General features: G+C 35.4%; 2 protein-coding genes and 1 long non-coding RNA gene across 4 annotated transcripts in view; 1 reads left to right on the forward strand and 2 right to left on the reverse strand.

Annotated features, from left to right (window-relative positions):
* The window catches only part of LOC106880462 (vacuolar protein sorting-associated protein 4), a 31,558-nt gene extending 24,441 nt beyond the window's left edge, over positions 1 to 7,117 (reverse strand). For both annotated transcript variants that reach the window (XM_014930390.2, XM_014930389.2), the window contains exon 1: positions 6,968 to 7,117. In XM_014930390.2, the coding sequence (XP_014785876.1) occupies positions 6,968 to 6,991 (24 nt within the window). In that variant the 5' untranslated portion in view covers positions 6,992 to 7,117. The remainder of the gene's footprint in view (positions 1 to 6,967) is intronic.
* Positions 7,118 to 7,166: 49 nt separating this feature from the next.
* LOC106880466 (uncharacterized) overlaps positions 7,167 to 26,272 on the forward strand; it is a 40,344-nt gene continuing 21,238 nt past the window's right edge. Inside the window, exons 1-3 of the long non-coding RNA XR_001410750.2 lie at positions 7,167 to 7,808; positions 8,721 to 8,783; positions 10,215 to 13,725. This is a non-coding gene — a long non-coding RNA (uncharacterized LOC106880466). The remainder of the gene's footprint in view (positions 7,809 to 8,720; positions 8,784 to 10,214; positions 13,726 to 26,272) is intronic.
* On the reverse strand, positions 11,529 to 26,183 carry LOC106880465 (COX assembly mitochondrial protein 2 homolog). Its single transcript, XM_014930396.2, has 4 exons — positions 25,935 to 26,183; positions 21,208 to 21,288; positions 19,978 to 20,049; positions 11,529 to 14,191 (listed from the first exon to the last, which is right to left on the reverse strand). The coding sequence occupies exons 2-4, from the start codon at positions 21,286 to 21,288 to the stop codon at positions 14,141 to 14,143; spliced, it is 204 nt and encodes a 67-aa protein (XP_014785882.1). The 5' UTR covers positions 25,935 to 26,183; the 3' UTR covers positions 11,529 to 14,140.

Below are 26,272 nucleotides of genomic sequence, written 5' to 3' on the forward strand. Positions count from 1 at the left end.
ATATATATATATATACACACAACCCATGCCAGCATAGAAGGTAGACATTAAACAATGATGATGATCACACACACAACTAGCCCTTATATATACCTGATACAATTATTGAATCAGGTAAGAAAAAATATTTTTTCAATTCAAAGATTTTCAGTTTACAATATGACAGTGGGTGGATGGCATATATAAGAGGGTGCTGAGAATGAAAGTAGATATGGGAGGTGTTAAATGGAGCATGGCAGAGGAGAGAGATAACTAAAGGTACAGAAAGGAAATCACTGAAAATATGGATGGGGAAGGGAGGATAATGGGGAGGAAGTAACAGGTAGTACAAAGACAGGAAGAGGAGTAATATGTGCCAATACTGCCCATAGACAGAGGAGTGATGAAGGGTTGGTTGTTAGAGGAATGAAATGAGGTATGCTTGACGAGGCAGAATGAGTTACAAGTATAACCAGAATGCTTTTAGGACATAATTTTTGCTGAGGTGGACAGGCCTTCTCAAGCACAGCAAATCACTATCATCTTGGTCCTTTGTCATCTCCTCCATGGGGCTTAGCATCTTGACACCAGCCTCACTAAAATCACCTTTATGTACCCTTACACTTCCCTCCTCATCACTCCTGCACCTTGCACATCATCACTCTATCTTCTGATCTATCCTTCCTGAGCCACTTCTTTCTCTCACCTTACATCCTCTGCCCCCATCTCTATCTCTTTTACTTGTTTCAGTCATTTCACTGCGGCCATGCTAGAGCACCGCCTTTAGTCGAGCAAATCGACCCCAGGACTTATTCTTTTGTAAGCCTAGTACTTATTCTATTGGTTTCTTTTTGCCGAACCGTTAAGTTATGGGGATGTAAACACACCAGCATCGGCTGTCAAGCGATGGTGGGGGAACAAACACAGACACACAAACATACATATATATATATATATATATATATATATATATACATATATACGACGGGCTTCTTTCAGTTTCTGTCTACCAAATCCACTCACAAGGCTTTGGTCGGCCCGAGGCTATAGTAGAAGACACTTGCCCAAGATGCCACGCAGTGGGACTGAACCCGGAACCATGTGGTTGCTAAGCAAGCTACTTACCACACAGCCACTCCTGTGCCTTGTTACTATTTCACTATACACTGAGAGTACTCACTCTCCCTCCCCTGATCCACTATCTGTATCCTCTCTTATGCTCACCTTCTTGTACCTTGAGAGTTTGTTCTGACATACCATCGCTAGCATCTTTATCTCCTTCCTAACTACTCCTACCCCACTCCTATATGTGTAGTAGCTATGTATCCCTCTATAGCAAGATACCTATTCTTGTCTCTCTATCATACTTTAGCCTTTCAACACTTGACATAAAGCTACCTGCCCCAACAATCATCATTTAGTAGCAGAAGCTTTTTCCTTGTTCTTCATTTTTGTCTTGCAAATTACTTGGCAACCTCACTAATGCTGGTGGCACAAAAAAGCACTCAGTACACTTTGTAAAGTGGTTGGCATTAAGAAGGGAATCCAACTGTAGAAACCATACCAAAGCTGACACTGGAGCTTGACTTAGACTGCCAGATGCTGGCAAATCATCCAACCAAAGCCAGCATGGAAAATGGATTTATGATAATGATGAATAAGATAGGTGTGAGTAGAACACAACAGAACAGTATATTTTAATATAAAAAGGAAAAAAAATCAGTCATGCTTGAGATCTATTTCATTAAAAACTAGTTGTGGATTTTCTAAAATTGCTGAAGAATAACAAAAATAGACAACTTGTCTACTTCCTGCCTTGTCTTCACAGCTTAATCACCTCAACCTGTACCTATGTAGCCATTCAATCATTGCAGATCACTTAACATCAACACACAATGATTTACTCAGTTATTTTTTCCTTTTTTCTATTTTTACAACCTCAACATGTGTATAGCATTCCAGAATACTACTATACTACCATCTTCAGAACACAATCCCTTTCACAATGACAACAAACTTGTAAACAAAAATAACAGCAGCTTCAATGACCTCATAAGCCACCAAACACTGTTTGGAAACACACTACAAAGGACCAACAATTGTCAAACTTAAACCAAATCCCTTTTTCTGGTCTCTACTGTCGACGCCACTAGTACCTACAGGAACAGATCAAATTGATCAGAAAATGCAACATGTCCACTGCACTTCATACAATAAACTACTGCATCTCAAAGTTTGCAGTGTAATCCTTAACTAGGCTAAAACATTGCATATTTGAAGTATTGGGTCTGTGGATTACACTTTTAGTGCCATAGAAAAATTCAGAGATTATCTGAGTTACTCAACAACAATCTCATCTTTGCCCTAAAAACTTTTCCAATTTTTCATCTCAGCTAATTAGGGAGTTTTCCATCCTAGCTATATCAGCTACTCTTGAAACCAAGTCAACCTATCAGATACAAGAGAGTGATTTAGATTATCCTCCACATAATCCAGCCAAGTATTCATGCTGCAGGTGTACAAAACATAGAATACTTGAAGGAAATATCAACAGCTGCTATTGTCATAGACACCTCTCCCTGTCCAAGAATCTCTTCAAATCATTGAAAGTATGTTAGCATGTTCCATTCCCCAAAAGGGCAATATCACTAACACTGCCAACTTCGTAACATATCAAAAGTAATGGTAACAGCTAATTGTTAACAATCACCTTCTTTATTGCACTGACACTCCTTCGTTCTTTTTCTTTCTCCCATTTAACAAACACCAGTGTGGCTTCTGTAGAGCCAGATCTACTGGAGATATTTACTCCAAGTCCCACTCTCCCAAACTTTGACTAAATCAATGTTATTGCACTTGATATCAACAAACCTTCATCAGAGATAAGAAATACTTCAGAACTGATTAGGTGGGTTTTATTTGAGCTTTATCAATGGTTAGCAACCATCTACAAAGCTCAAATAAAATCCACCCTGAAGCACTGCTCACAAACATGTGACAGTGCTACAGCTCCACACACACACTCAAAAATATCCCAGACTACATCCAAAACAAAGCCATTTAACTGATGGCAATGGTCCACTTACCAAAAATCTGCAACTATGCCTTTACATTTATCATTTTTACTACAATTGGTAACTACTCCTTTGAACTAGCTAACTGCATACCCTCAACATCCAGGATCACCTTTATTTTGTCTCATGAGCTGAATCTCAAGTAAACATTTCAGCCAGTCTTTCCTGTCAAGATTACAATTCCTTGGAACTTCCAGCCAGGTCACATTTTTCATACAGATCATCCTAGATATCCAAGCTAAATAAACATCAATCACATCAATCTCACCAGCTGGGAGGACCAGCAAAAATTATGATCATTGCCCTTCTTCATCTGGCTATCATACAAAAATGCACAAGCAACATATCCCCAACTGGGGACTGCTTCAAGCAAACTTCCCTCACTACTGCTAATACAATTCTGCCGGATACAGTAAGTTGGTTATGTTCCAGTTTTCACTCTGTAATAATACATGGCTAAACTAACATGTAAAGTGACCAAACCATCAAACTTGTAATGGAGCATGTAACACAATGCTTCTTCCACACAGAAGATAACTTTTTGCACCTTAGCCTCTATCAATTTATAGTGCATACTCTCAATATATGTTGTTGTTACTGTTTAACCCCAGTCAGTTCTGATTGAACAAACTTATGGTCAACAGCACTCTAGACATGGCCATCTGTAATTTTTTTTATATATAGGACTATATTATATAATCTGTTCTTCTTTTCTAAAATCAATGGTACAATTTTAGAGAATTATGCTGCTGTGTCTAGCTGGTTGAGCGACCATATATAGGCTCCCTCAGTGGCTCAGATATTTCAAAGTTGATGGGAATGATCATGAGAAATCACCTCCGTCTCTACCTTGAAACTCTTTTCCTCTTTAATTATCACTAATAGAGTTTCCACGGTTTGCTTTCTTACACAACAATGGTGTCTTTCCCCTGAAAACTTCAATAAAGTTATTGCTCTTGATATCAGCAAAGCTTTCAGCTGTGATTGGCATGAGAAATTCTAAACAAAGCTCTTTTGTTATATACTTATTTCATTTTTTATTATATACTACAATTATTTATATGTTTATATTTTTCGAGCCTGGTGTTGCCATCCGGTTTCACCAGTCCTCAGTCAAATCGTCCAACCCATGCTAGCATGGAAAGCGGACGTTAAACGATGATGATGATATACTATAATCCATTGCAGTGGGTTGATTCAAGTGTATTTAGAATTTGGTTAAATACTCTACATTTTTTCACTTCTCTACATTAATAATCTGCTTGTTGTTATCTTTAAATTCAAACATTCCTCATGAGATAACACTATTCTTCATTCATCCTTGATCTCCTGTGTGCGTCATGTAAAAAGCATTGGTATGGGTGCTGGTGCCACATAAAAATCACCCAACAGACTGTGAAGTGGTTGGCTTTAGAAAGGGCATCCAGCCAGAGAAACCAAGCTAAAACAGACTAGGGAACCTGGTGCAGCCCCAGGCCTTGCCAGTTCCTCGCAAGCCGTCCAACCCATGACACCATGGAAAATGGACTTTAAATGATGTTGATATAACTCAACATCTATACATGCATATCTCCATAAACTGTTAAAATCTCCATTGTGTGATGTAAATCATCCTGAATAAGGTAAGTGGGAATAGAACAGAACAGTATATTTCAATACAGAAAGAAAAAAACAGAATCAGCTGTGTTTGAAATCTATTTCATTAAAAAACTAGTTGTGAATTTTCTAAAATTGTTTAAGAATGGCAGAAATAACAAACTAATTCTATTCATCATTAAAATATAGACACTGTACAAAAAAAAAAAACATTCTCACAGTATTACAAATTACTCCATAACATGTAGCTAGGAACTTCTTGTCTTCTTTAGACCTTTCAATCTCTGATTGTTTTGTTGTTGTTCTTTTTCTTCTACAAACGCATACATCACAGACAAAAGTAAAACATTACAAAGACTAGGCTTATTCTTCAAGGTTGAAAATAATTCAACTCTGAGCTGTTCTGACATTCTACGAGCTGCAATTAGAGAATTATTCTTACAACTGAGATTTGAACCTATTACATATATAATTTGAACTGCATAAAAAATTATGCCATCCATCTGACATTATACTAATACTGCTCTACAACCACTGGCCCACTGATGCACGGAATCCCCTTTTATTTTCTGCCTGTTATTGTATTGTTATTCATCAATTTAGCCCTGACCGAGTAGACCTATGATCAAAGGCGATCCAGCCGTGATCATCATTTTCATATACCAGCACTGTGGTTTAAAAGAGGATGCGTTCTCATTTCTAGCAGATCAAGCGACCGCTTCTCTTCTACACATATTAAAACAGTGTCTCCCAACTTATCAAATCTAATTGCTCACTATTCTTTGGATTCGCCTCCGCACGTCTTATCCTTTCAACTATATCTCACACACAAACACCATTTTAAGAATTTCGCTAAAGCCTTTTCTATAACTGACATCCATGTTTCTTCTGACTACATATTCCCTTCAAATATAAACCGCCAAACTAAACATCAACAATATCAACCTAAGCAACCATCATCCTTAGTACCAGATTTAAGAGGACCAGGGTTTACGAACCCTGATCCTTCTCGGATGAAGGTTATAGAAAATAAAAATTAATTTATTTTCCTGTCATTAAACTCTCTTTTCTATTAATACCATTTAATAAAATAACACTCGAGTTTCGAATTAATATTTTGTACAACAGTGTTTTTTCCGCTTCCGTTATAAATTCTAAGTCTCATCAAAAATTAACATATCAATTCGATATCACTATATTACTGACACTTTCTTTACATATTCACTTAGCGTACTAATCCTGTTAGTAAGAGCTGGTACGGGGAATAGGAGGAGCGAAAACATACTTTAAAATAAAACAGTAAATAAATACAAAATGAATAGTTTGACAAGTGACAAAAAAAAAAAGTCGTACAAAATAAAATAAAAACACCTGCTGATTTTTCAAAACAGATCTGTTGAATATTAATGTTGAAACTCAGTAGATCCGAACTACAAATTACGTAGAAATCTAAACTAAACAGATTTTATAGTTTGTTAAGTTGACATAATATGACAGAATAAAATAATGTTTTGTTTGTTTTATTTTTAATCTTCGTTACGAAGTTTAAAAAAAAAAACACTGGCGGTGATAATAATCAATAAATATTTATAACGTTACAGAAAATATGACGTATGAAAACAAAAAGAAATGTCAAAATGGAGAGACGAAGAAATGTACAGAAAGAAAACAGAAATGAATAAAAAATCTTTCTGTAACTAGGGATGATCACTTGAGAACTAGACTGGCTAGAAAAATATCAAAAGTATTTACTACAATTAGAAAAAAAAGATGGTATCTCGCGTCGGCAAAAGTCAATTTCGGAAAAGAGAGAGAAAAAAAAAAGAGAATTGAAATATGATACTGATAATTCTCCAATGAGTACTCCGAAATAAAAAATATATTTCTTCAGTTTATGCCACACTAACATACTTATTCACATTTTATAGTCATATTAAATGACCCAGTGAATACAAATAATTAATCGTATACAAATATAACAGAACTAAAACAAATAGTTTTCTGTTACACAAAGTTGATGGAATAACGAACATTTCAACAATAAAGGAGATTTGAAAACGGATTAATTAATTGTTTATTGAGGAAAGAAATTAAAATTTTGCAATCGATCAAAGTAGGAAATAAATATAGAATGTAATAACATTGAATTTTATTCTAAAGTTTATGTAAAGGGTTTGCTAAATAGCTTAACACAGTAAATAACAAACCAAAGAGAAACGACACGCCCTGTGGCAGCAAAAAGAGAGATATTCTACAACAGACAGATGGTAAAAGGCTATATATCATATGTTTATAGTTTCATTTGACTTCACATTTACCTGCAAAGTGCCACCAGATGTCATGGATGCTTCTGTTATCAGTTGAAGACCCAATAAATGTAATGAAATGGTTGATGAAAATAAGCAATTCAAGTCCAAAATGGAAAGCTTACGACTTCCTGCTATGGAAGCGCCTCTTGCGGCAAAAGCTGTTAACACTGAAGAAACATAACTCGCCCTTGCATCATTAAATTGATATAACGTTACCCTTCGTTTCAGCTTCATTCATTGAGAGACTTTGTTTAAATTCGATTTTAATTAGTTTTAATACAATATTATTGTTATTTTCATTATCAAACCATCTTAAGATCTGTTTCTATTTTGTGTTTATCTTTACTAAAAAGGCAGTAACGAAAATATTGAAAATTCCGTTAACAGTTCATATTTTGTTTTTTTCCTTTTTTTGCAAAGTTTTGGATCCCGTTATAATCGCGTAAATATTTGTTGATTAGGAATGTGTTAGGTGAAAGTTCACTACAAATTTTTTTTAAAAATTAAACTTGGCAATTGACATTAAGAAGTTAGGCAACAGAAAAATAAAATTTACTCTGTTATTAAAGTAACTCTATTTTAAAGTGAATTTATTTACATCTAGAAAATTAACCTCGTTTACCCTCATCGAAATTTCCTGTACTTAATACAAACTTCGAGCTAGTTTGAAAAATGCAAAAAACTTCTCTGGAAAAAAAAAATTTTTTTAGACGTTAGATTCAACGTCTTTCGTAAGTCATACACTCTCCTGATACACAGAGTATTTAACTTTATGTACTCTTAAATGTATTAAAGATATAGAGTGATATAAATGGAAATGTCGGACATATTTCTACTTTTCAATTTCCAGGTGAGTGTGTGTTGTTTATTTATTTATTTATTGTACGTTCTATGTTTACTGTTGAAAACATTTGGTGGCATTTGATAAGTTCATATCAATAAATAAATACTTAGCGACTTTGGAAACACTAAGTTGACATTTCTCCGTTTATACGGGGATTTTTCAGATTTTTTTTTCATGGTACCCTTGGAAATGGTCTGGACTATCTTTTTAGTAAAAAAAAAATGATGTCACCTCCTTTCCCTCTCCGAACTGATTTTGGGGACACTAAACACTTAAAAACTATAGGAGAAGCCTTTTCAGTTAAAAAAAAAAAAAGTAATTATTTCTGACGAAGATGTGTGATTTAAAGGAGATTTGGCTGTTGTTTCTAGCATATCCCAGTTTAGGGATGATAAAACTCATGAATTTTCAAAAAAACTGTTTTCATAGCATGAATAAGATTATGATATGAATGGGGAGAAAATATTGAAAAGCATCAATACTTGTCAGAGTAAGAAACTAGGAAGGATGTCATGGGATATGCTAGAAACAACAGTCAAATCTTCCTTTAATCACACACCTGTTCGTCTGAAAATATTTACTTTTTTTTTTTACCGAAAAGGCTTCTATAGCTTTTAAGGGCACTACCCACAAAAAAATCATCGTACGTAGTGCCCACAAAATCAGTGGGGGGAGGACATCATTTTTTACAAACTTTTTTTTTTTTGTTAAAAAGATAGTCCAGAGCATTTCCAAGAGCACTGTGAAAAAAAAATCTGAAAAATTCCCGTCGAAACAGAAACTCCAACTTGCTGGCGCTTCCTCAGTTAGACGTCCGTCAAATATTTGTTTATATATTACAATTTGTAAATGTTATCAAATTTATTTGGTTCTTGCAATAAGATATACTATTTATTAATTTACTATTTACTTATGCAGAAAGAGTGGCTCAGTATTCTGGTTGGACAAGTTAAGATGTGAATGGCTTTGTGAAGAAATAAGGTAATATGAGCTCAGATGAGGATTCTTTCCCTCTTTACACACCCTAAAAAAATTATAATCATGACACATGTATCCCATACTATTGATCTTTATGTGCCCTTCCAATTGATATAGATCCGTAATGCATCTTACGGCTGTGCCTGTCACCTGTATAGTGAAGAATTCTACATTGGACAGTAGTAACGACTAGGGTAGGGTAGCTGACTGCTTATTGTGATCATTCATCTTTTGGTTTCCTGTAGCTTTGCTCTCTTTTACAAACTCAGTGAACATACATATATTTTCTACTTCAAAGAAATTCGAACAATACATATAAGACCCAAGTTAAAAAGATTCTCAAAAATTCAACTTCTCTGGTTGACATTAAAACACCCACCCTCAATAGGGGCCTTAACTCCCACATTTTAGAGCTCCATGACATCCATTTTTCAGGAGCAAAACCCTTTTAATAGGTTCCATAAGACTGGAATTTTGGATTCTGCACATAAAGATCAATAGTATGGGATACATGTGTCATGATTATAATTTTTTTAGGATGTGTAAAGAGGGAAAGAACCCTCATCTGCAATTTTGATGAAATTCGAATCATAGGTATTCCAGTTCATTAGAGAAAATATAACAGAAAAGTCTAATTCTTCAATCGCATGTAACACGAGCAATGCCAGGTATCTCTGCTAGTTAGCTCTAAAATAAATTGCTGTTAAAGACACGTACTAATATCAAAAGTGCTGTACTTTATAGAAATAAACTATCTGCAAATAAGATTAAAGGTCTTCATTTGAAAGTATAAAAGCACCAACTATGTTCAAATTGGACCATCAACTCAAACATAAGAGCCATTTAAATACTATCACTTTCTTCAGAAACACAGGTTCGTGTTCTCTTCACAGATCAGACATACCCCCTATTTAGTTGTTGCCCATTCAGGCTCAAGTGGTAATTTTGGTCCTTTCCTTTAATGTGATACAAAAGTAAACTTTTGTATCAATTTGAAATGACTGATTGTCAGTGAGCTCCGCTTATAGGAAGAAATAATGGTAATATTGTGCCCTACAGATAAAGTGACACAGATTTGAAAGGAGTAGCAGTAAGTCACACTACAGAACATCCACTCCACATCAGTTTTGCAAAACTGACTTTAGAAGAACTACAACTGACACTACTACAACCACCACCAATGACAATGTTTTATTAATTGTAGAAAATATTGCAGAGCTATGCACAAACTGAGACTATGACATATTTTCAGTCCAAACTACTGTCTATAAGCCACACCAATAGACATAAGCCTTTGTTTTATTGGTTATTTTGTTCAACTTAAACACTCTAGTAAGAAATATATTTACACATTCATTTTGTATGACTGCTCATCACTTACTTTGCATTGTTTTGTCAACACAAGCCATTTCACTATCTTTGCTATACTTTCAGTTTACAAGAGCTTAAATTAAGAAGATGCTGAACAAAACAAATAATTTAACAACATTCTGATCCTCCAAAGAAAGCTTCAAAAGTAACTAATAGGAGATTCTCTTGAAAATGGACAAAATTTGGCATCATGGTGTTATCAAGTACCTGCAGAAAAATAATTTAGACCCCCACCCCTGCTTTCATTCATAAGGACATTCATATTGACATGTTTGCTACATTATGGAATGACACTCCAGCTTTATCAACAGTGCAAAAGTATGTAGCTGAATTTAGGAGGAGAAGGGAGAGTCTTGAAGTTGACTCAAGGTTTGGATGTCGTGCAACTGCCACCACCAAGGAAATCATTGATTGTGTTCACCACATTGTGATGGATGACAAGCGATTGACTATGCTATTAGCATATCTTGTGAGAGAGTTGAGAATATTCTGTGCAACAAATTTGATATGATGAAAGTCTCTGCAAAGTCTTCCTACAAAATGCACCAGGCTGACCACATCACGGGGAAAATCTGACATTGTTTGAGGCAGATCCAGCTGCTTTCCTTGGATGTTTCCAAACCCAGGAGGAGTGTTTTGTTCATCACCTTGAGCGAAAGACAATACACCTGTTCCAAAGAAGGCCAATGTCATTTTATCTTGCAGGGAAGATGATGGCTTGTTTTGGGGGATCTAAAAGACATTGTGCTTATTGACTATCTTCAAAAGGGCCATACCATCAATGGAGAGTACTATGCCAACTTGTTGAGGCAGTTACAAAAGGCTATCAAAACCAAACGCTCAGGAAAACTGACAAAAGGCATCTTGTTTCATCAGGACAAGGCTCTAGCACACAAGTCCTTGGTTTCAATGGCTGCTGTTCATGACTGTGGCTTTGACCTGGTTGATCACCCTCCCTATTCTCTTGATTTAGTCCCATTAGACTAACATGAAAAAACACTTCGCTGGGAACCATTATTGCACTGATGAAGAAATCATATCTTCCATTTATAACTTTTTTGACCAACAGGGTGAAAGCTTCTTCATCAAATGGATCCAGGCACTGCAACACTAATGGAGGAAGTGTGCAAACTGCAAAAGGGACTATGTTGAAAAATAAATCTCATTTGGTCACATTCCACAAGAGTATCTTGATCAGCCTATGAACTTTTCAGCTGACCCTTATATAATTAAATAAAGAGCTGAAGTTTTGATTGTTGGTATCTGACAACTGAATCTATGTAAAGAAACACTCCAAAGAATGTAACACAGATTTAGACAACAATAATTGCAGTGTATAGCTGTTGCTTTCAATTAATCATACTACTAAAGCTACTGTTATTACCGCCACAAAAGCACCAAGCTGGTAGAATTGTTACTGTTTTAGATAAAATACTTAGCAGCAGTTCTTCCAGTTCTTTACATTCTGACTTCAGGTTGACTTTGTCTGTCATCTTTTCAGGGTTGATAAAGTACCAGTTGAGCACTGGGGTTGATATAATTGACTACTCCCTTCTACTAAAACTGCTGGCTCAAAAAGACATATTACCACATCAGTATCTTTGTAAGTGACACTTTGTAAACAGAAATTGTGTAAAAAGTACACCAGAGGGACTGTCTCTATTCTTGGGTGGTGAACTTATTCTATCATCCACTTTATCACCCCCATGATTCCTGAATGCATTTAGTATCAACCACTCTGTTGCAAACATTTGGGAATGGTCTCTAGTCTTGGGTCAGCTTTTTTCCAGCTTTCTTTAGACAAATAAGAAGGATGAATAGGAATTAATGTTTTTTTTCAATTTTTCAGTCAATTTTATTCAAATTTATTGCCTGACTTAGACAGGGCAGATGACCATAACTTACTTGTACATTTCATTTTTGGGTTGGATGGTATTTCTAAAACCAACCATTTTACAGAGTGAACCAGGTGTGTTTTATCATCACACCAGCATTAAAAATATTGTCATACCTTTGACAACACTAAAGAGCCCTCTCAACGTTTTCTTTGCACATTCTACAACCACTTCACAGACTGTATTAGGTGCATTTTATCATGGTACTAGCACTAATGAGGTTACCTTGTACCCTACAAACAAAAGGGTCTTTACTGCACAACACTGATAGCCTTTTGTTCCAAACAATGTTATCAACAGAGTGAGTAGGGATATATATGTATAATGCTTGTATATCATATATCATGTATGATGAATAATTAAAAATATATAGTACTTGATGCAGATATGTAGAGTAATGTATTTATAAAGCAATGCTGGTTACCATTGATTTTATGGTTTGGACCTTCCGGCTTTGTCTCCATATGTTTTGAGAAAATGAGAAATATCTTTAAAAAAATGTATTTTCTTGAACTTCTATTTTTAAGGTAAATAACTTTTCCTGAAGGGTTATGAGTTATATATCTCCATAATTATGATTGCAAAGTTGCTGAAAAAAAAATACATTGTAAATTGTTTGAAGATGATATGAAACCAAACAGAATTAAATGATTAAAATGAATTAAACTTAGTCAATACTGGGAGAGAGTAATAAGGATGGGGCAGGGGAAATTAAATATAAAAAGGAAAAGTAAATATAAAATTAAAGGTGAATGATAGATAGGAAAAAAACTGGAAGAGAACAAGGAAATAAAGTTTCAGATGAAACAATATCAGGTATTTGTGCATATATGTGGTTTTGGTCTAGTGAAGACAGTATTTTCCAGTTAAATAATAGGGTATTTTTTTAAAAGTGTCTGCATTTCTCAAATATGGTGTTTAAATTGAAGCCTTGTTTATGAATGACTTTGAAAATTCTCTACTTCTCTGCTGTGCACAAGTCACATCTTTTACTTCTAATTTGGCAAATTCTGGATCATTCCAGGTTTTTTCATTTACTATAGTCCAAAACTGTTTCTTTTAGTTTACAAATATAGTCAGTCCTTCTCTAATGTTCTTTTTATTTATGTTTAAAGGAAGATTTGTAAATGTTTTTTAAATGTTTCTTGTTGTGCTTATGTAAATGTTTATGCATTTCAACTAGGTTGAAGTCTGGAGAAGTAACTTCTGCTTCATAAATAACTGTTTCTAAAATGTTCAATTTGTTAGTTGGACATGTTTTAGGGTTTCTGCTCAAGTATGCAACAAAGGTGTGACCTGTGCATAGCAGAAAAGAGGGAAATCCTCAAAAATCTTCATAAACATCAGATCAAAAATATTCAAGAAATGTAGATACTTTAAAAAATACCAACTATACAACTAGAGAACATTACATATATGGGCAGACACCTGATATTGTTTCACCTGAAACTTTCTTTTCTCTCTCGTCTTCTAGCTTTCCTCCTCCTATCCTTCATCCATTTTTATGGTTACTATTCCTTCTTATAACCATCTTCCCATTCCTCCACCCATACTATTCCCCTAATATTGATAGGTATATCCAAACTTTCAGATGCATCAACACAAGCCAACATGGAAAGATTGTGTTAAATTACAGTAAAAAAAAAAAAATGCAGAGAAAACAAAAGATAGAGAAACAGGTTTGTTTTCCATAATTTTTTCTCACAGTGAACATAATTCAAATCTTTTCAATTTTATTCTCTTTTTCTTTTAAGAGACAAAATAGGGTCCTGTTTTAGTAATATCATATATATATTGGTTTCAGAGACAGGTAATACAAAAAAGTAGCAATGTAAATGAAATAGTTTCTACAAAGAACTGCAATTAGGTAGCAGTTCACCAAGAATATATCACACCATAATGCCAGCCTCTCAAAATATCAGGCATACTAGCCATTACAACAGAATGATCTCATTTTTATCTGTCATTTAATCAGTTATTATAGCAAATAATAAACTGACCCTCTTTAAACTTCAGCAACAAACTGATATAAATTAATTTTCAAATGTGTTTTGCATTTCATTTTCCCTTCTCAGTCACAACACTTTCCTTGTTTCATTCAGAATTTTTTATCTTTGTTGCATTATTCTTTCGCCGGCTTTCTCGCTATAAAAAGAAAATTGATAAAGAATTGTTAAATGATTGATAGCTATATACATACATGTGTGTATGTGTGTGAGTGAGTGTGTACATAAGGCAGCATAACTTAATTCAAGGTCAAGAGTATAGTGACGATTAATATTAATTATTCCATTTAATTTATTTAATCTCTTATGACTTTAACTATACATGAATATAATGAAAATTTTTTACTCTTGTAAATAAGTTTAAATATGAACATTTTAAATGAGCTTCATGCAGTTATTAACAGTATCGATAATTCCACAAAATGAAGTCACTGAATTGAAGAACATTTAGAGCATATATGACAAAACAGAATACATGCCTTAACTATCAAGACAAAATCATATGGCACTAACACTTGGCTACTTGAAATTTCTCAAAATAGAATGACATCTATAAGGTATTGTTTTACAATATAGTCCATACAATTCACTCAATACTTTGGGGTTTTTTTTTTTTGTTGAATATTCATGTCAACCCAATTCTATATGCTTTCTCTCAGTTTTAAATCCTGGGACTATGTTGGCCACAGCAGCATTCAAATTTTTCTCATTTTGATTAATTCCTTGGTCATTCTTGTAGCATGCTTTAAGTGATTGTAATGCTGAAAAATCCACAACTGGCCCAAATGACTCTCCAGATAAGTTATACCATTCATGATGTTCTTAATCTAATGTATAGCACACCCCCACCTTTTCCAGATACATAACTTCAAACTATAACATTACCTTGCTTAAATGGCTTATTTATGTACTCTGGGTGAAATTTGTGACATAGAACATACACTCAGACATCAAAGCTGGACAAATTAAATTTTAACTCATTGAACCACAAGATTTATTGCCAATCTAGCAACATCCAATTTCTATTCTCCTTGGTGAGCTAAATATTGACATCAATTTTTCAGAGAGAATGTACATCCTTTTATGCTCAAGAAGTTTTGTATGCCCAAACAGCTTTAGTCAATTTTTGATGGAAATGATACCACACTGCATGTGTTATTGCTACTGAATTTTGTCTGAAATGCTATCAGCAGTCATTTTTATCTTCTCAATCAACAAATAGTACATTCTTTCAGTAGTTTTTTTGTTTTTATATAGCTGTCCTGATCAAGGATGGTCAAATAGTCATCCCTTTCTTTTAAGATGTCCACAACAGCAGATGAAGAGCATCCAATTTCAGTAGCTATATCTTGAAAAGTCAATTTCAGTTTATTCAGTTGGACAGTTCGTGGTTATCATGAACACCATGATCATTTTTACACCTGTTTTTCCCATATTTGCATGGGTTGATGAATCCTCTCCAACACAATATTACACCATTTATTGCATTCTTTTTATCACCTGCTTTGTGAAGTTCAAAATCCTGAGATCAACCTTCACCACTTTTGCTTATGTTTCCCTTGGACTTCCTCTTCCATTGGATCCTTCAACATAAATCTTCTGGTACTTCTTCACCCACCTGTCAACATCTATACACATTATATGTCTATATCAGCACAGCCATCACTTTGGCACACTAAAGTTCATACCTCTTCTACCCAATTCTTCTATCAGCTGGTTTTGCCTCATCAATTATGCATAGTAACATTACACATTCAGCGAATCATACTTATTACATTTTTTCCCCACCCTTCACACATCCTCTGCATTCAGTGCCCATGTTTCACTACCATACAGCATCACAATTCATTTCATATCTTTCACTTATAGTAGCTGCCTGAAGTTTTTCCACCTTATTGTAATTCTGGCCCTACATTTTTCATATTACTATCTACTTGATAACTGGTCCCTCAGTTATCAAGAACATTGAATGTTAGTCCTGTATACACATTTAGTGATTATCATTACTGTGACACCTGTAGACACCTGTGTGCTTCCAGCTTTGGAATGTGGAGTCACATGCACTCTCATTGCTGAGAAGACAGACTTTGTCATCATCGGACACTGATGGACTACCAATACTGAGTTGGAGTTTTGCAATTTTTACAAGTTGGATGCACTTCCTATCATCAACCACTTTACAGTGTGTATTGAGTGCACTTTTTTTCATATCACCAACAACATATTAGGTGGCTTTCAGGACTTAAGTGTCCTCTTCACACTCAGTTTTTATTCAAAGTGGTTGCTCACCAAAACAATCTGCTTTCACTATAGTTTACAGAAGGCATGCCTACTCTGATTAGCTTTTTCATCATAATGAATCATAGTATTATGTAATCAAATTGTTGTTAATAGTTTGTCTAACTTTGACTATCATATTGAATACTGAAATTAAAATACTTTTTTTTTAATTTTTAAATTAAGTGACATTCATTTATGCTAATTAAACCTTTTACATTTAAACTTACAATTAAAAGAGGAAAAAAATCCTCTTCTTAATTATATATATTTTGAATCCTTTGTGATTAATCATCATTACCTCACACTGCCTCTTACACCAACTCAAGGAAGGAATAAATATAAAGTATGAGAGAGAGGGGGGAGAGAGAGAGAAAAAAAGAATTGTTTCTTACCTATCAATATCCCCACCCCATCTCCACCACTGTGTAAGATACTCGTGATCATCTAGGTGTTCAGTGAAGGAGTTTATAATGGTCATGTGACTTGCTGGGAAATTTCCGACTGTCTTAAATAAAGGCTATATTGGGTAATGATGATATATGTATATGTATATACACACACACATACATATAATTAATAGAGGAGCTGTAGTTTGTTCTCTTGTTACCGTAATAAATCAAATTACATCTCCTCTTCTTCAGGCATTATGCTTATCTCTCCCTCCTCACTCTTGTCCTCCCCTACTGCCAACTGTATCATTGCTATCCTGTCATCCCTCTCCCACATACCCAGGTTTCACAAGCCACAGCATTCTCCCTTTCTCCCTTTTTGCATTCTCGTGAACTCTCCTACTCATGCACCCTGGAAAATCCTCTAACATTCAATTTATATTCATGTCCTTGTACCTTGAAAGTATGCCCTGGCACATCACTATCATCTCTCTCTCTCTCTCTCTCTCTCTCTCTCTCTCTCTCCTTCTGACTGGGGTAACCATGTATCTCCTCTATGGCAAGACACCTGTTTATGTTCCCCCTGTTATATTCTAACCTCTCATCACCTGGCTCAAAGACACCACCTTCAATACACCACACCACCACCAAAGGATTTTTGTCTGGCAAGTTACTTGGTGAATTTATTGATTTTGGTGCCATGTAAAAAGCATCCAGTCTACTCTGTAAAGTGGTTGGCATTAGGAAGGGCATCCAACCATAAAAACCATGCCATAGCAGACAGTGGAACTTGGCACAGTCTTCTGGCTTACCAGCTCCTTTTGAACCATCTAACCCATACCAGCATGGAAGACGGATGTTAAATGATGATGGTGGCTGTGTGAGTGCTTTGCATGAAAGAGCACTGAGCTATGGCTCAAACATCGATCATTCCACAATTCTTTGATATTTGCTCAGTACACAAAAGTAAAAAATTGAGAAATGGATGTCACACAAGAAGAACAAAATATTTTTAAAAAATAACCATTATAGAGTCTGCTTTGTACTTGTTTTGTACAAGAAAATTTATCCATTTTCTAATCAATGTGATATGTGACAAAAATAGATTCTATACAGCTAACAGTTTTCCATGCAGTGTCTGGAATGTTGTCAATTGTTCATTTTGGGAAAGTATTTTGGTAAAGCATCAAAATACTTCCTCAAGCTGCAAAGAAGGTTACGGTCACTATTTGATAGTCAACAAGTGGAATCATCTACTATTATTTCTTGAATTCCATGGAAACCATTATCTCAAAGAAGTATTGCTAGGAAATTGACAAGCTGCATCAAGAACTGTAATGTTTACATCCAACATTGGTCAGTCTCACAAGTAATTCTTCAGAGACTGGACAAAATGAACTATGAAACACTACTTTACCCAACTTATTTTCCACATTCCTCTATAACCAACTAAAACTTTTCCAAGCATCTCAATAACTTCAAGCAAAAAGTCTTGAACAACCAAGCAGCAGTTCAAAATACCTTAAAAGAATTCATTAGTACCAGGACTCTAGATTCTTAGGTATTATTTCAATTAATAATATATATTAGTTAATTGATATATATTGTTTTAAAGTTGATAATGAAAAACAGCAAGTATTCTTACACCAACCTCAGGTTACATCATCATCAATGTAATGTTCACTTTTCTATGCTTGCACACATAAGATAGAATTCATTTAGGCAGATTTTCTATGGTTAGAGGTCCTACTTGTTGCCAATCCTCATCTGTTTTCAAGTAATATAATATTTCCCCTAGGTTGGATATGTTTTCACAGAAGATTGGAAATGAAGGACACTGCTTAAATGGTGGTGACACTCATTTACAATAATCATGTAAAATCAATGCAAGTAAACACTTCCACACACACATACACATCCACACACACACACATATATATACATGGGGCATGTTTCAGTTTCTATATACCAAATCTACACACAAGGCTTTGTTCAGCCCAGGGCTACAATAGAAGACATTTATCCCAGATGCCATACAGTGGGACTGAACTCAAAACCACAAGTTTAGGAAGCAAACTCTTTGACCACAGAGCTATATATGCATACACACATCATCACCGTCATTATTTAATGTACACACTTCCATATTTGTTTGAGTTAGACAGAATTTGTTGAGGCAAATTTTCTACAACCATTTGTCCTTCCTGTTACTGGTCTTCAGCTGTTTCCAAGCAAGGTAATATTTTCCCGTGGCTCAAAGGTTTTTCACAGAAGATTGGAAAGGATCAATTTTGCTTGTTTGATGATGGCACTCATTAACAACCATCACATGATGTCTTAACAAGAGCACACACAAATATATACACACACACACACAGATATATATATATATATATATATATATATATATATATATATATATACGCACAAACGCATGATAGGCTTCTTTCAATTTCTGCCAGCCAAATCCACTCAAAAAGCTTTGGTTGACCTAGGACTATAGTAGAAAACACTTACCCAAAGTGCTGTGTAGTAACAATAAACCCAAGATCACACGGTTGGGAAGCAAGCTTTTTTTCTTCATTATGCAGTCGCACCTGTGCCTATAGGTATGTCAGTATTGCACACACACACACACACACACACACACACATTCAACTTATGCAATAGAAGCAACTACAGATTAAAATTTTAATCTACAAGACATATTTTAGTATATGTATGTTGTTGAAAAATGAGATACTGCAATGGTCTTGGGGAAAAGTCTTTTTAAAGAAAATCACAATATACTTCAGAGCTATATAAAACAATGCACATTTATCACTCAAGGAAGTAATCACAAGAGTGAAAGGTGTGCATTTCACTGCTTTTGTGGCTTATCAATGCTAAACACTTGGGTTCACTTCCAACATGAATTCACCTTACTCAGTCTAAAGTATATAGAAACAGTGGAATAAACAATGAAAAATTATTCACAAAGAGGCTGCTAGGTTATGCCTGTCACTAAGAAGTTGCACTGGATGGCACTGTCCCTTCACTATTCAATGGTGCACCCTCAGATTTAGAAAATACAGTCTACAAAATTGTCCCACAATACAAATTAGTGCTCACCCAGAATATCCTGAAACACCTACCAAGCACCAAAGTCTGGCAATGGGCTTGTGCTAGGCTGAATAAAATTCATCTTGTACTAAATGTCTGGAGCTAAGAAAAATATCAAATATAATAGTTGGAAATACATATTATCAATTCTTACCTCATTTTTAAGACATTTGTTCAAAGCATGGTCTAAATCATTACAGACACCTAAGAACTTTTTCCAAGGATTCTGCAAATTAAATAATGGTTTATTCCAATTATTATCACTAATAAACTGTTTTTGAACTAAACTTATAGAAACGTATATTCATCCATTCATTATATTTTCTTTAATTTGAATTCAATGAACTAGATAAAAATAGAAAAACTTCAAAAATTTCTTTTAAAAATCAAAGTACAATGAATGATTCTTTAAAGCTAATTAACACAAATGGTCATAAACTACATTTGGCATAAACTTAATAAAAATTTTTAAAAACTTGTTATAGTTTGTTCTAAGAAGGAAATCTGCAATCAACTACAGTGTCCCAAAACTGTATAGTCAAAATTCATATACTTAATAGAAAACTCAGGAATATACTATTTCTGTTTTATATCTATTTTGATATGCTATCATATTAGATAATATGTTTTACTAATAAATATGTTCCTTCTGCATACTGTTAGAGCAAATAATTTTCCAATTGGATGCTCTTCTTGTAATTAATCACTCATTTATGAAGAACTGGAACCCTGTTTACCAACCAAAGTGAAGCACATAGAGGCATTTCTCATATTAATTTTAGCCTCAGTCTAATTTTAACAGACCTTGAAAATCTACTCCTAACTTTCACAATATCCACATTTTCCAAAGCAATATGTTAGGTAAGGTCAGTAATCTTTTACCAAAACTTTAGGAAATAATATAAAATATATAAAAATATATGATTTAGAAATGGACAGGTGTCTTCACTACAGCCTCAGACAAGGCACTGTTATAGGAGTGGAAGAGAAGTAGCCTGTAACGTGTATGTGTGTGTGTGAGAGAGAGAATGAAGTTCTCTTTGTTATTAACACTGAGCAGAAAGCTGTGTCTCTGCTTACAATCTCAAGTGGCCAAATGTCCCCTATTCCCAGTTTTCATTCTACCTTCTACCTTTGAAAGCAAGTTAACATTAGAAACAGAAAGCACATCCAAATATAGAAAATCTGTCTCGATAATTTTTATCTAACTCTTGCCAACATGAAAAAAAACAAAACAATAAAATAATTTTTTAAGAAACGATGTAAAATCAAACAAATGGACAAAACTCAACAGAAACAAGTTCTTAGTGTTTGTATATAGCTTTAAAAATAAATTACATAATGACAGGAAACTAAAAAAAATTATCCAAGATTTAATTTTTACCTCTTTGTGACACACTTTAAGAGCATAAATAATGTCATTACACTCTCCTGTATGAAGATGTGTGGACAGATCAGGATGCATCTGATATAAATACAGAAAGGGAAGGATATGTTTGTTAATTATTTGTTGTCTGCTAATGTTAGGAAATTTTTTAACATTCTGATAGCATATTAAAGTGAGACAATTTTAATGCAATTACAAAACATTTAAATTCTAAAATCAAATTTAATGGTCAGATATTCTGGTATTTTCTTGTAGCAAACTATCTAAGTATCATGCAAATAGAATAATCTTCTACACTTAGACAAAGAACCAACACTCACAATTGTTGTTAACTATGAAGATCTTTAATCCTTTAGCATTTAAACCAGCCATATCTGGTCCAAATAGTCTACCTGTTTTATGTTCAAGCCAAACAGGTCTGGCTTCTCATATCTACCATACAATGACAGTTTGAAAATAAATAATCCAACAAGTGCATTTAGATGGTAGCTTGACCAGCAAAGAAAAAACAGGAAAATCTCCCAGAAATCATACACAGTACCATTTTTAATATTAAAGGATACACTGAATAGTGTAATCCTAGACACATCATCTGAAAAAAAATGGGATTGTCATAGTTGGAATGCTTTTGATCAAAGGTCTACCTGTTCAGATCTGACCTAAGATTAAACAACAAAATTTAATCTCAAAGAATCAAAACTGTCATTATACTCTAATCAAGTCCATATTATGCCTTCACTGAGGCTACTAACAAATTATTCTATTATAGAAGAGCCTCTGCAACACATGGCCAACCAATGCAAAATTGTGTGCATCACAATCTTATGCTAAATTTACATTTGATTGCCTAAATCCATACCATCTTACTACAAAGCTGATCTGTCTATGAAGTTCATGTGGTCAAGGGTTTTTACATTATTTTGATGTTACCACAAAACAGAGTTGACTATACATCTTTATCCTTCTGTTTTAAGACTGAGTTGACCAGTGCTATCCACTTTAAGGTCCAGTCCTTGCTGTGTGTGGTGGTTTGTGTGCCTCAATGACCCTTACAGCCAAGCCAATGGAGCAAAAGCTCCTGATAGGGCTTCCCTGTTGAACAGATCAAAGAACTAATATGAATTCCCTTCTTCCCAGAGGTAAAAATGGGTTTGCTTGAACCAACACCCCTACATCATCATCATCATTTAATGTCCATTGTCCATACTGGCATGGGGTGGATGGTTTGACCAGAGCTAGCAAGCTGGGGAGCTGCACCAGACTCCAGTCTGATTTGGCATGGTTTCTATGGCTGGATACCCTTTCTAATGCCAACCACTCTACAGAGTGTGCTGGGTGCTTTTACATGGCACCGCACAGGCACTTTCACATGGCACCGCACAGGTGCTTTTACATGGCACCACACAGGTGCTTTTACATGGCACCACCATAAGTGCTTTTCACTCCCCGAGGGACTGGCCTTAACACTTCTGCTGTGGCATGTGGGTCTTCTTAGGAACAAAAAATTATAGACACATCACTGACAATTCAAAACCAACAAGCACTTGGAGAGGAAGGCCTTCCTTCAAGGGAAAAGATGAGAGTGCTCCCACCACCACCACCACTACCATACTAAAGGAATAGCCCTGCCCAGAGTCTGGGAACAGTAGAGCAAAGTCATTAATGGCCTATACTCTTTAGGGAGCGAAAGGCTTAATTAGTTTCCAATGCTATGTCTTTAGTTAATATCTGACAATAAATACCCCATAGCCACCCCTTCACCTAGTTTGTATATATCATTTTCTATTTTGAAATGCATCATTCTCATACACAATATCAGCATTTCCCTTATATTATTGGTTGGTGTTTTTATCCTATACTTTTCTAAATATTGTGATATGCATTTAGTTTGGTCAAACAGTTGATGGAGTTTCTTTTCTAGTTGGGACCACTGTCAGCAGGTTAACAACACCAAGACATCTCATTTGAGAGAACACACGAGGTGACAAGTAAGGTGACGGCCAAAACCCAGACCTGGTCTGGGAGGACGTTATCCTTGCTAGGAAGGGCCAAGGTTACACAGGTGTTTATAGCATCTGTGATAACCTACCACCTAACCATCATGCCATGCCACAGTTTGTGGCTGAACAAGCTGGAAAGGATCCTTTTCTGCTTTTTGTGGAAGGGGAAACCACCATTTGTGAGGCACTCCATTTGTTGTCAGAAACTGTTAAAGGGTGGAATGGGATTGCCTTGGCTGATAATGCGCAAATGTGCGTTGAAGCTGAGACACCTCCAGCACTACCTGGATGGTGAGCAGGTGTGGTCACCGCATGCCAAGCAACTTTTTCCACAATTGGAGTCCCTTCAGGACTTAGGCACATGGATCAGGCAGAGGCCTAAGATAGGGGAATGTCAGAGTGAGTGCAGACAAGCACTCAATTTGTTCTCCCAGGTGAGCAGTACCGGCAGTGAGGTTACCACTGTGGATTTTTATAGAGAGTTGGTAGAGTGTAAGTCTGACGACGTCCTGAGGGTAGCTCTGGGCTTTGTTCGGCTTTACCAATTCAGGAGAGGTTATCCAGACACGGTTATAAGCCCCCCACCACCACCACCACCACCATGTCGCGCACGCCTTCGTACATTGTGGAGAGTTGAGGGGGTTGGTGACCTATGTCGAACAACTGATGTCAGATGGGGAAAGAGTACAGCTCTCGACTGAGTCCATAGTTAAGATTATACCGCCTTCCTCCTTTAACAAGGAAAGGAAGGCAGCCTTTGTCTGCATAGTAGCCATACTGAAAGAGACAGTGTGGCGAACAAGAGCAAAAGGGATTGAGACAGGTCACTTCATCTCCGGACAGGGGTTGGAAAGTTGGTTCAACTTCCACCTCGTGAGGAAGATGTGTCTGGAGAGAAAGTACCTGCCTCATAGCGTATGAGAAAAGATGGAAAAATGTAGTAAGAAAGTTGCGTATGCATGGGGCCGTGCTAGTGAAGCCGGTCAATGAAGAAAAAAAGGGGAAAACAATTTCTCTCGGCTAAATAATAAAGAAAAAAATGAAGTTTCCAAACTGGACGGGCTGGAATAGAATCCGGAGAGAAAGTTATATAAAGTTTAATATTTTTAACTATACATTCATTACAATTTTTAAACCATAACGTTATGATCCTGATCCTCATATTGTAATCACAACAGCATGCCCCCCTCCTCTGTAAGACTGTTCATTGTTTGTCCCCGACCCCTCCTTGTTATATCTATATATGCCATTATAGGCAAATAAAGAAATCATTCAGTGCCTGTTGATTCTTCAACATGCGTTGGGTCAGGCCGCCGCACTTTACGCCAGCTCGCGCTCCCGTTCGCCTTTCTTGGAAACATGCGACTGCAACCGGAACATATTCATGTAATGTTATAAGCTTCCTTCAATTAACCTTGTATGTTAACGCATTACCTCCAATAATAAAAGTTATGACTTATTACAAGTGTCTCGTGAATTCTATTCTCTTGTTGTTATGAGCAAAAACAGTGACTCCCTTTTCTTTCATACTGACTAAATTATAGTGTCATTGAGTCAACGTTACCACCAAAAATGGATAACCCTGACACCACTATAACCCGATTTGAGTAGAAATCTGCTCTGACCTGCTGGAAGAGTTTGAAGCCAACGAAGACAAATTTTCCCCCTAATCTAAAGACAGGGATAAAATATGGGCGTAAGTTTATGACCCAGAAACGAAGGATTAGTCCATGGGAATAGCGTCACATTTCTTCTCCAAGCCCTGAAAAGTTCAAGAGTCAACGATCGGCACAGAAAGTCATAGTGATTGTGTTTTGGGGAAATCAAAGGTGTCGTTTTTGATTTTCTGGAATATGGTTGTTCCACGAATAGCGAGTGGGTACACTGATACACTAAAAAGCTTAGAGAAACCATTAAAAGGAAGAGACCTTAACCGATGATTTTAAGCATAAAACTCTAAACCAGTCCTAGCCAATAATACATATCATAAAGTGTACTTAATTTTATTGAATCGAAACGTATGCTCTCCAGCATAATAAGAAAATGAATCGGAGCGTCTCCTATTTGTTTCGAAAATTTTTTGTTTCAGATCGTTAACTCTGAAATTCTCCGTTAAACCTATCAATTTCAGGAAGACCGTCCTCGATAGCCTTCAGATCATTAGTTTGGCGGAGGTAAAGAATACGTACAACACCCGTTTTCGGCGTAACAACACGCCTAACCCTAAACACCGGGTGTACGTATTCTTTACTTTCGCCCATTAGTTTGACCTTCCTCGTTTTAGCATATACACATGGCTTGGTTGTTGCTCACCACAAGTATATCATTAAGTGGAAATAACTCTGGCAAACATCTTAAAAGGCATTAAAGATATATATTTACTTATATATCGTAAAATACATTCATGCACCGTGAAGGAAATTGTGCTGATTTGAGCAAGGCCGCCTCTACTTCAAAGTAAACGTTTATTATATGCTATGGTATTGAATACAATTTCATACTTTCGCAACATTAAATGACGAACTTAAATAAAAATGTTTAGCTCAATATAGTCTATAACTGTTACATAAACTATAGCAAACCATATTAATAATGAGAAAAACGCAAATAGCTTCTGTAATCCTATTAATAATTGGAGAAAAAATTTCCTTTTACTAAAGAAATTTACGGATGTATGAAAATGTGTACATCGATGTGAATCAAGTTTTAAATTAAGTTACTTACTTCATTAAATGTTCTGGTCGGCAAAAATTTCACTAAGTAAATCAGATAGTAGTTTAATGTGCTTGAATCACTTCATAACTTTCTGAGAAATTAACTACCCAAGCCTTGTGTTAACAGAAGATAGTTAATTGAAAAAGCGCCAACTTTTTAGTAATCTAAACACAACATTTAAAAAGCGAGACTGAAATTAGTAATCAGTTACTTCGACGAGAAAATAATAACGTACGGGGAAATTTTTTGTTCAAGGGGGACAACTCAACTGACTATTATTTCAATGTCAAATATAGCAACTCTTTTTCCTTTTAATTTTATGTATACACATTAGTGATTCACTAAAT

This window comes from Octopus bimaculoides, chromosome 4, assembly GCF_001194135.2.
Source record: "Octopus bimaculoides isolate UCB-OBI-ISO-001 chromosome 4, ASM119413v2, whole genome shotgun sequence".
Classification (NCBI taxonomy): Eukaryota; Metazoa; Mollusca; class Cephalopoda; order Octopoda; family Octopodidae; genus Octopus; species Octopus bimaculoides.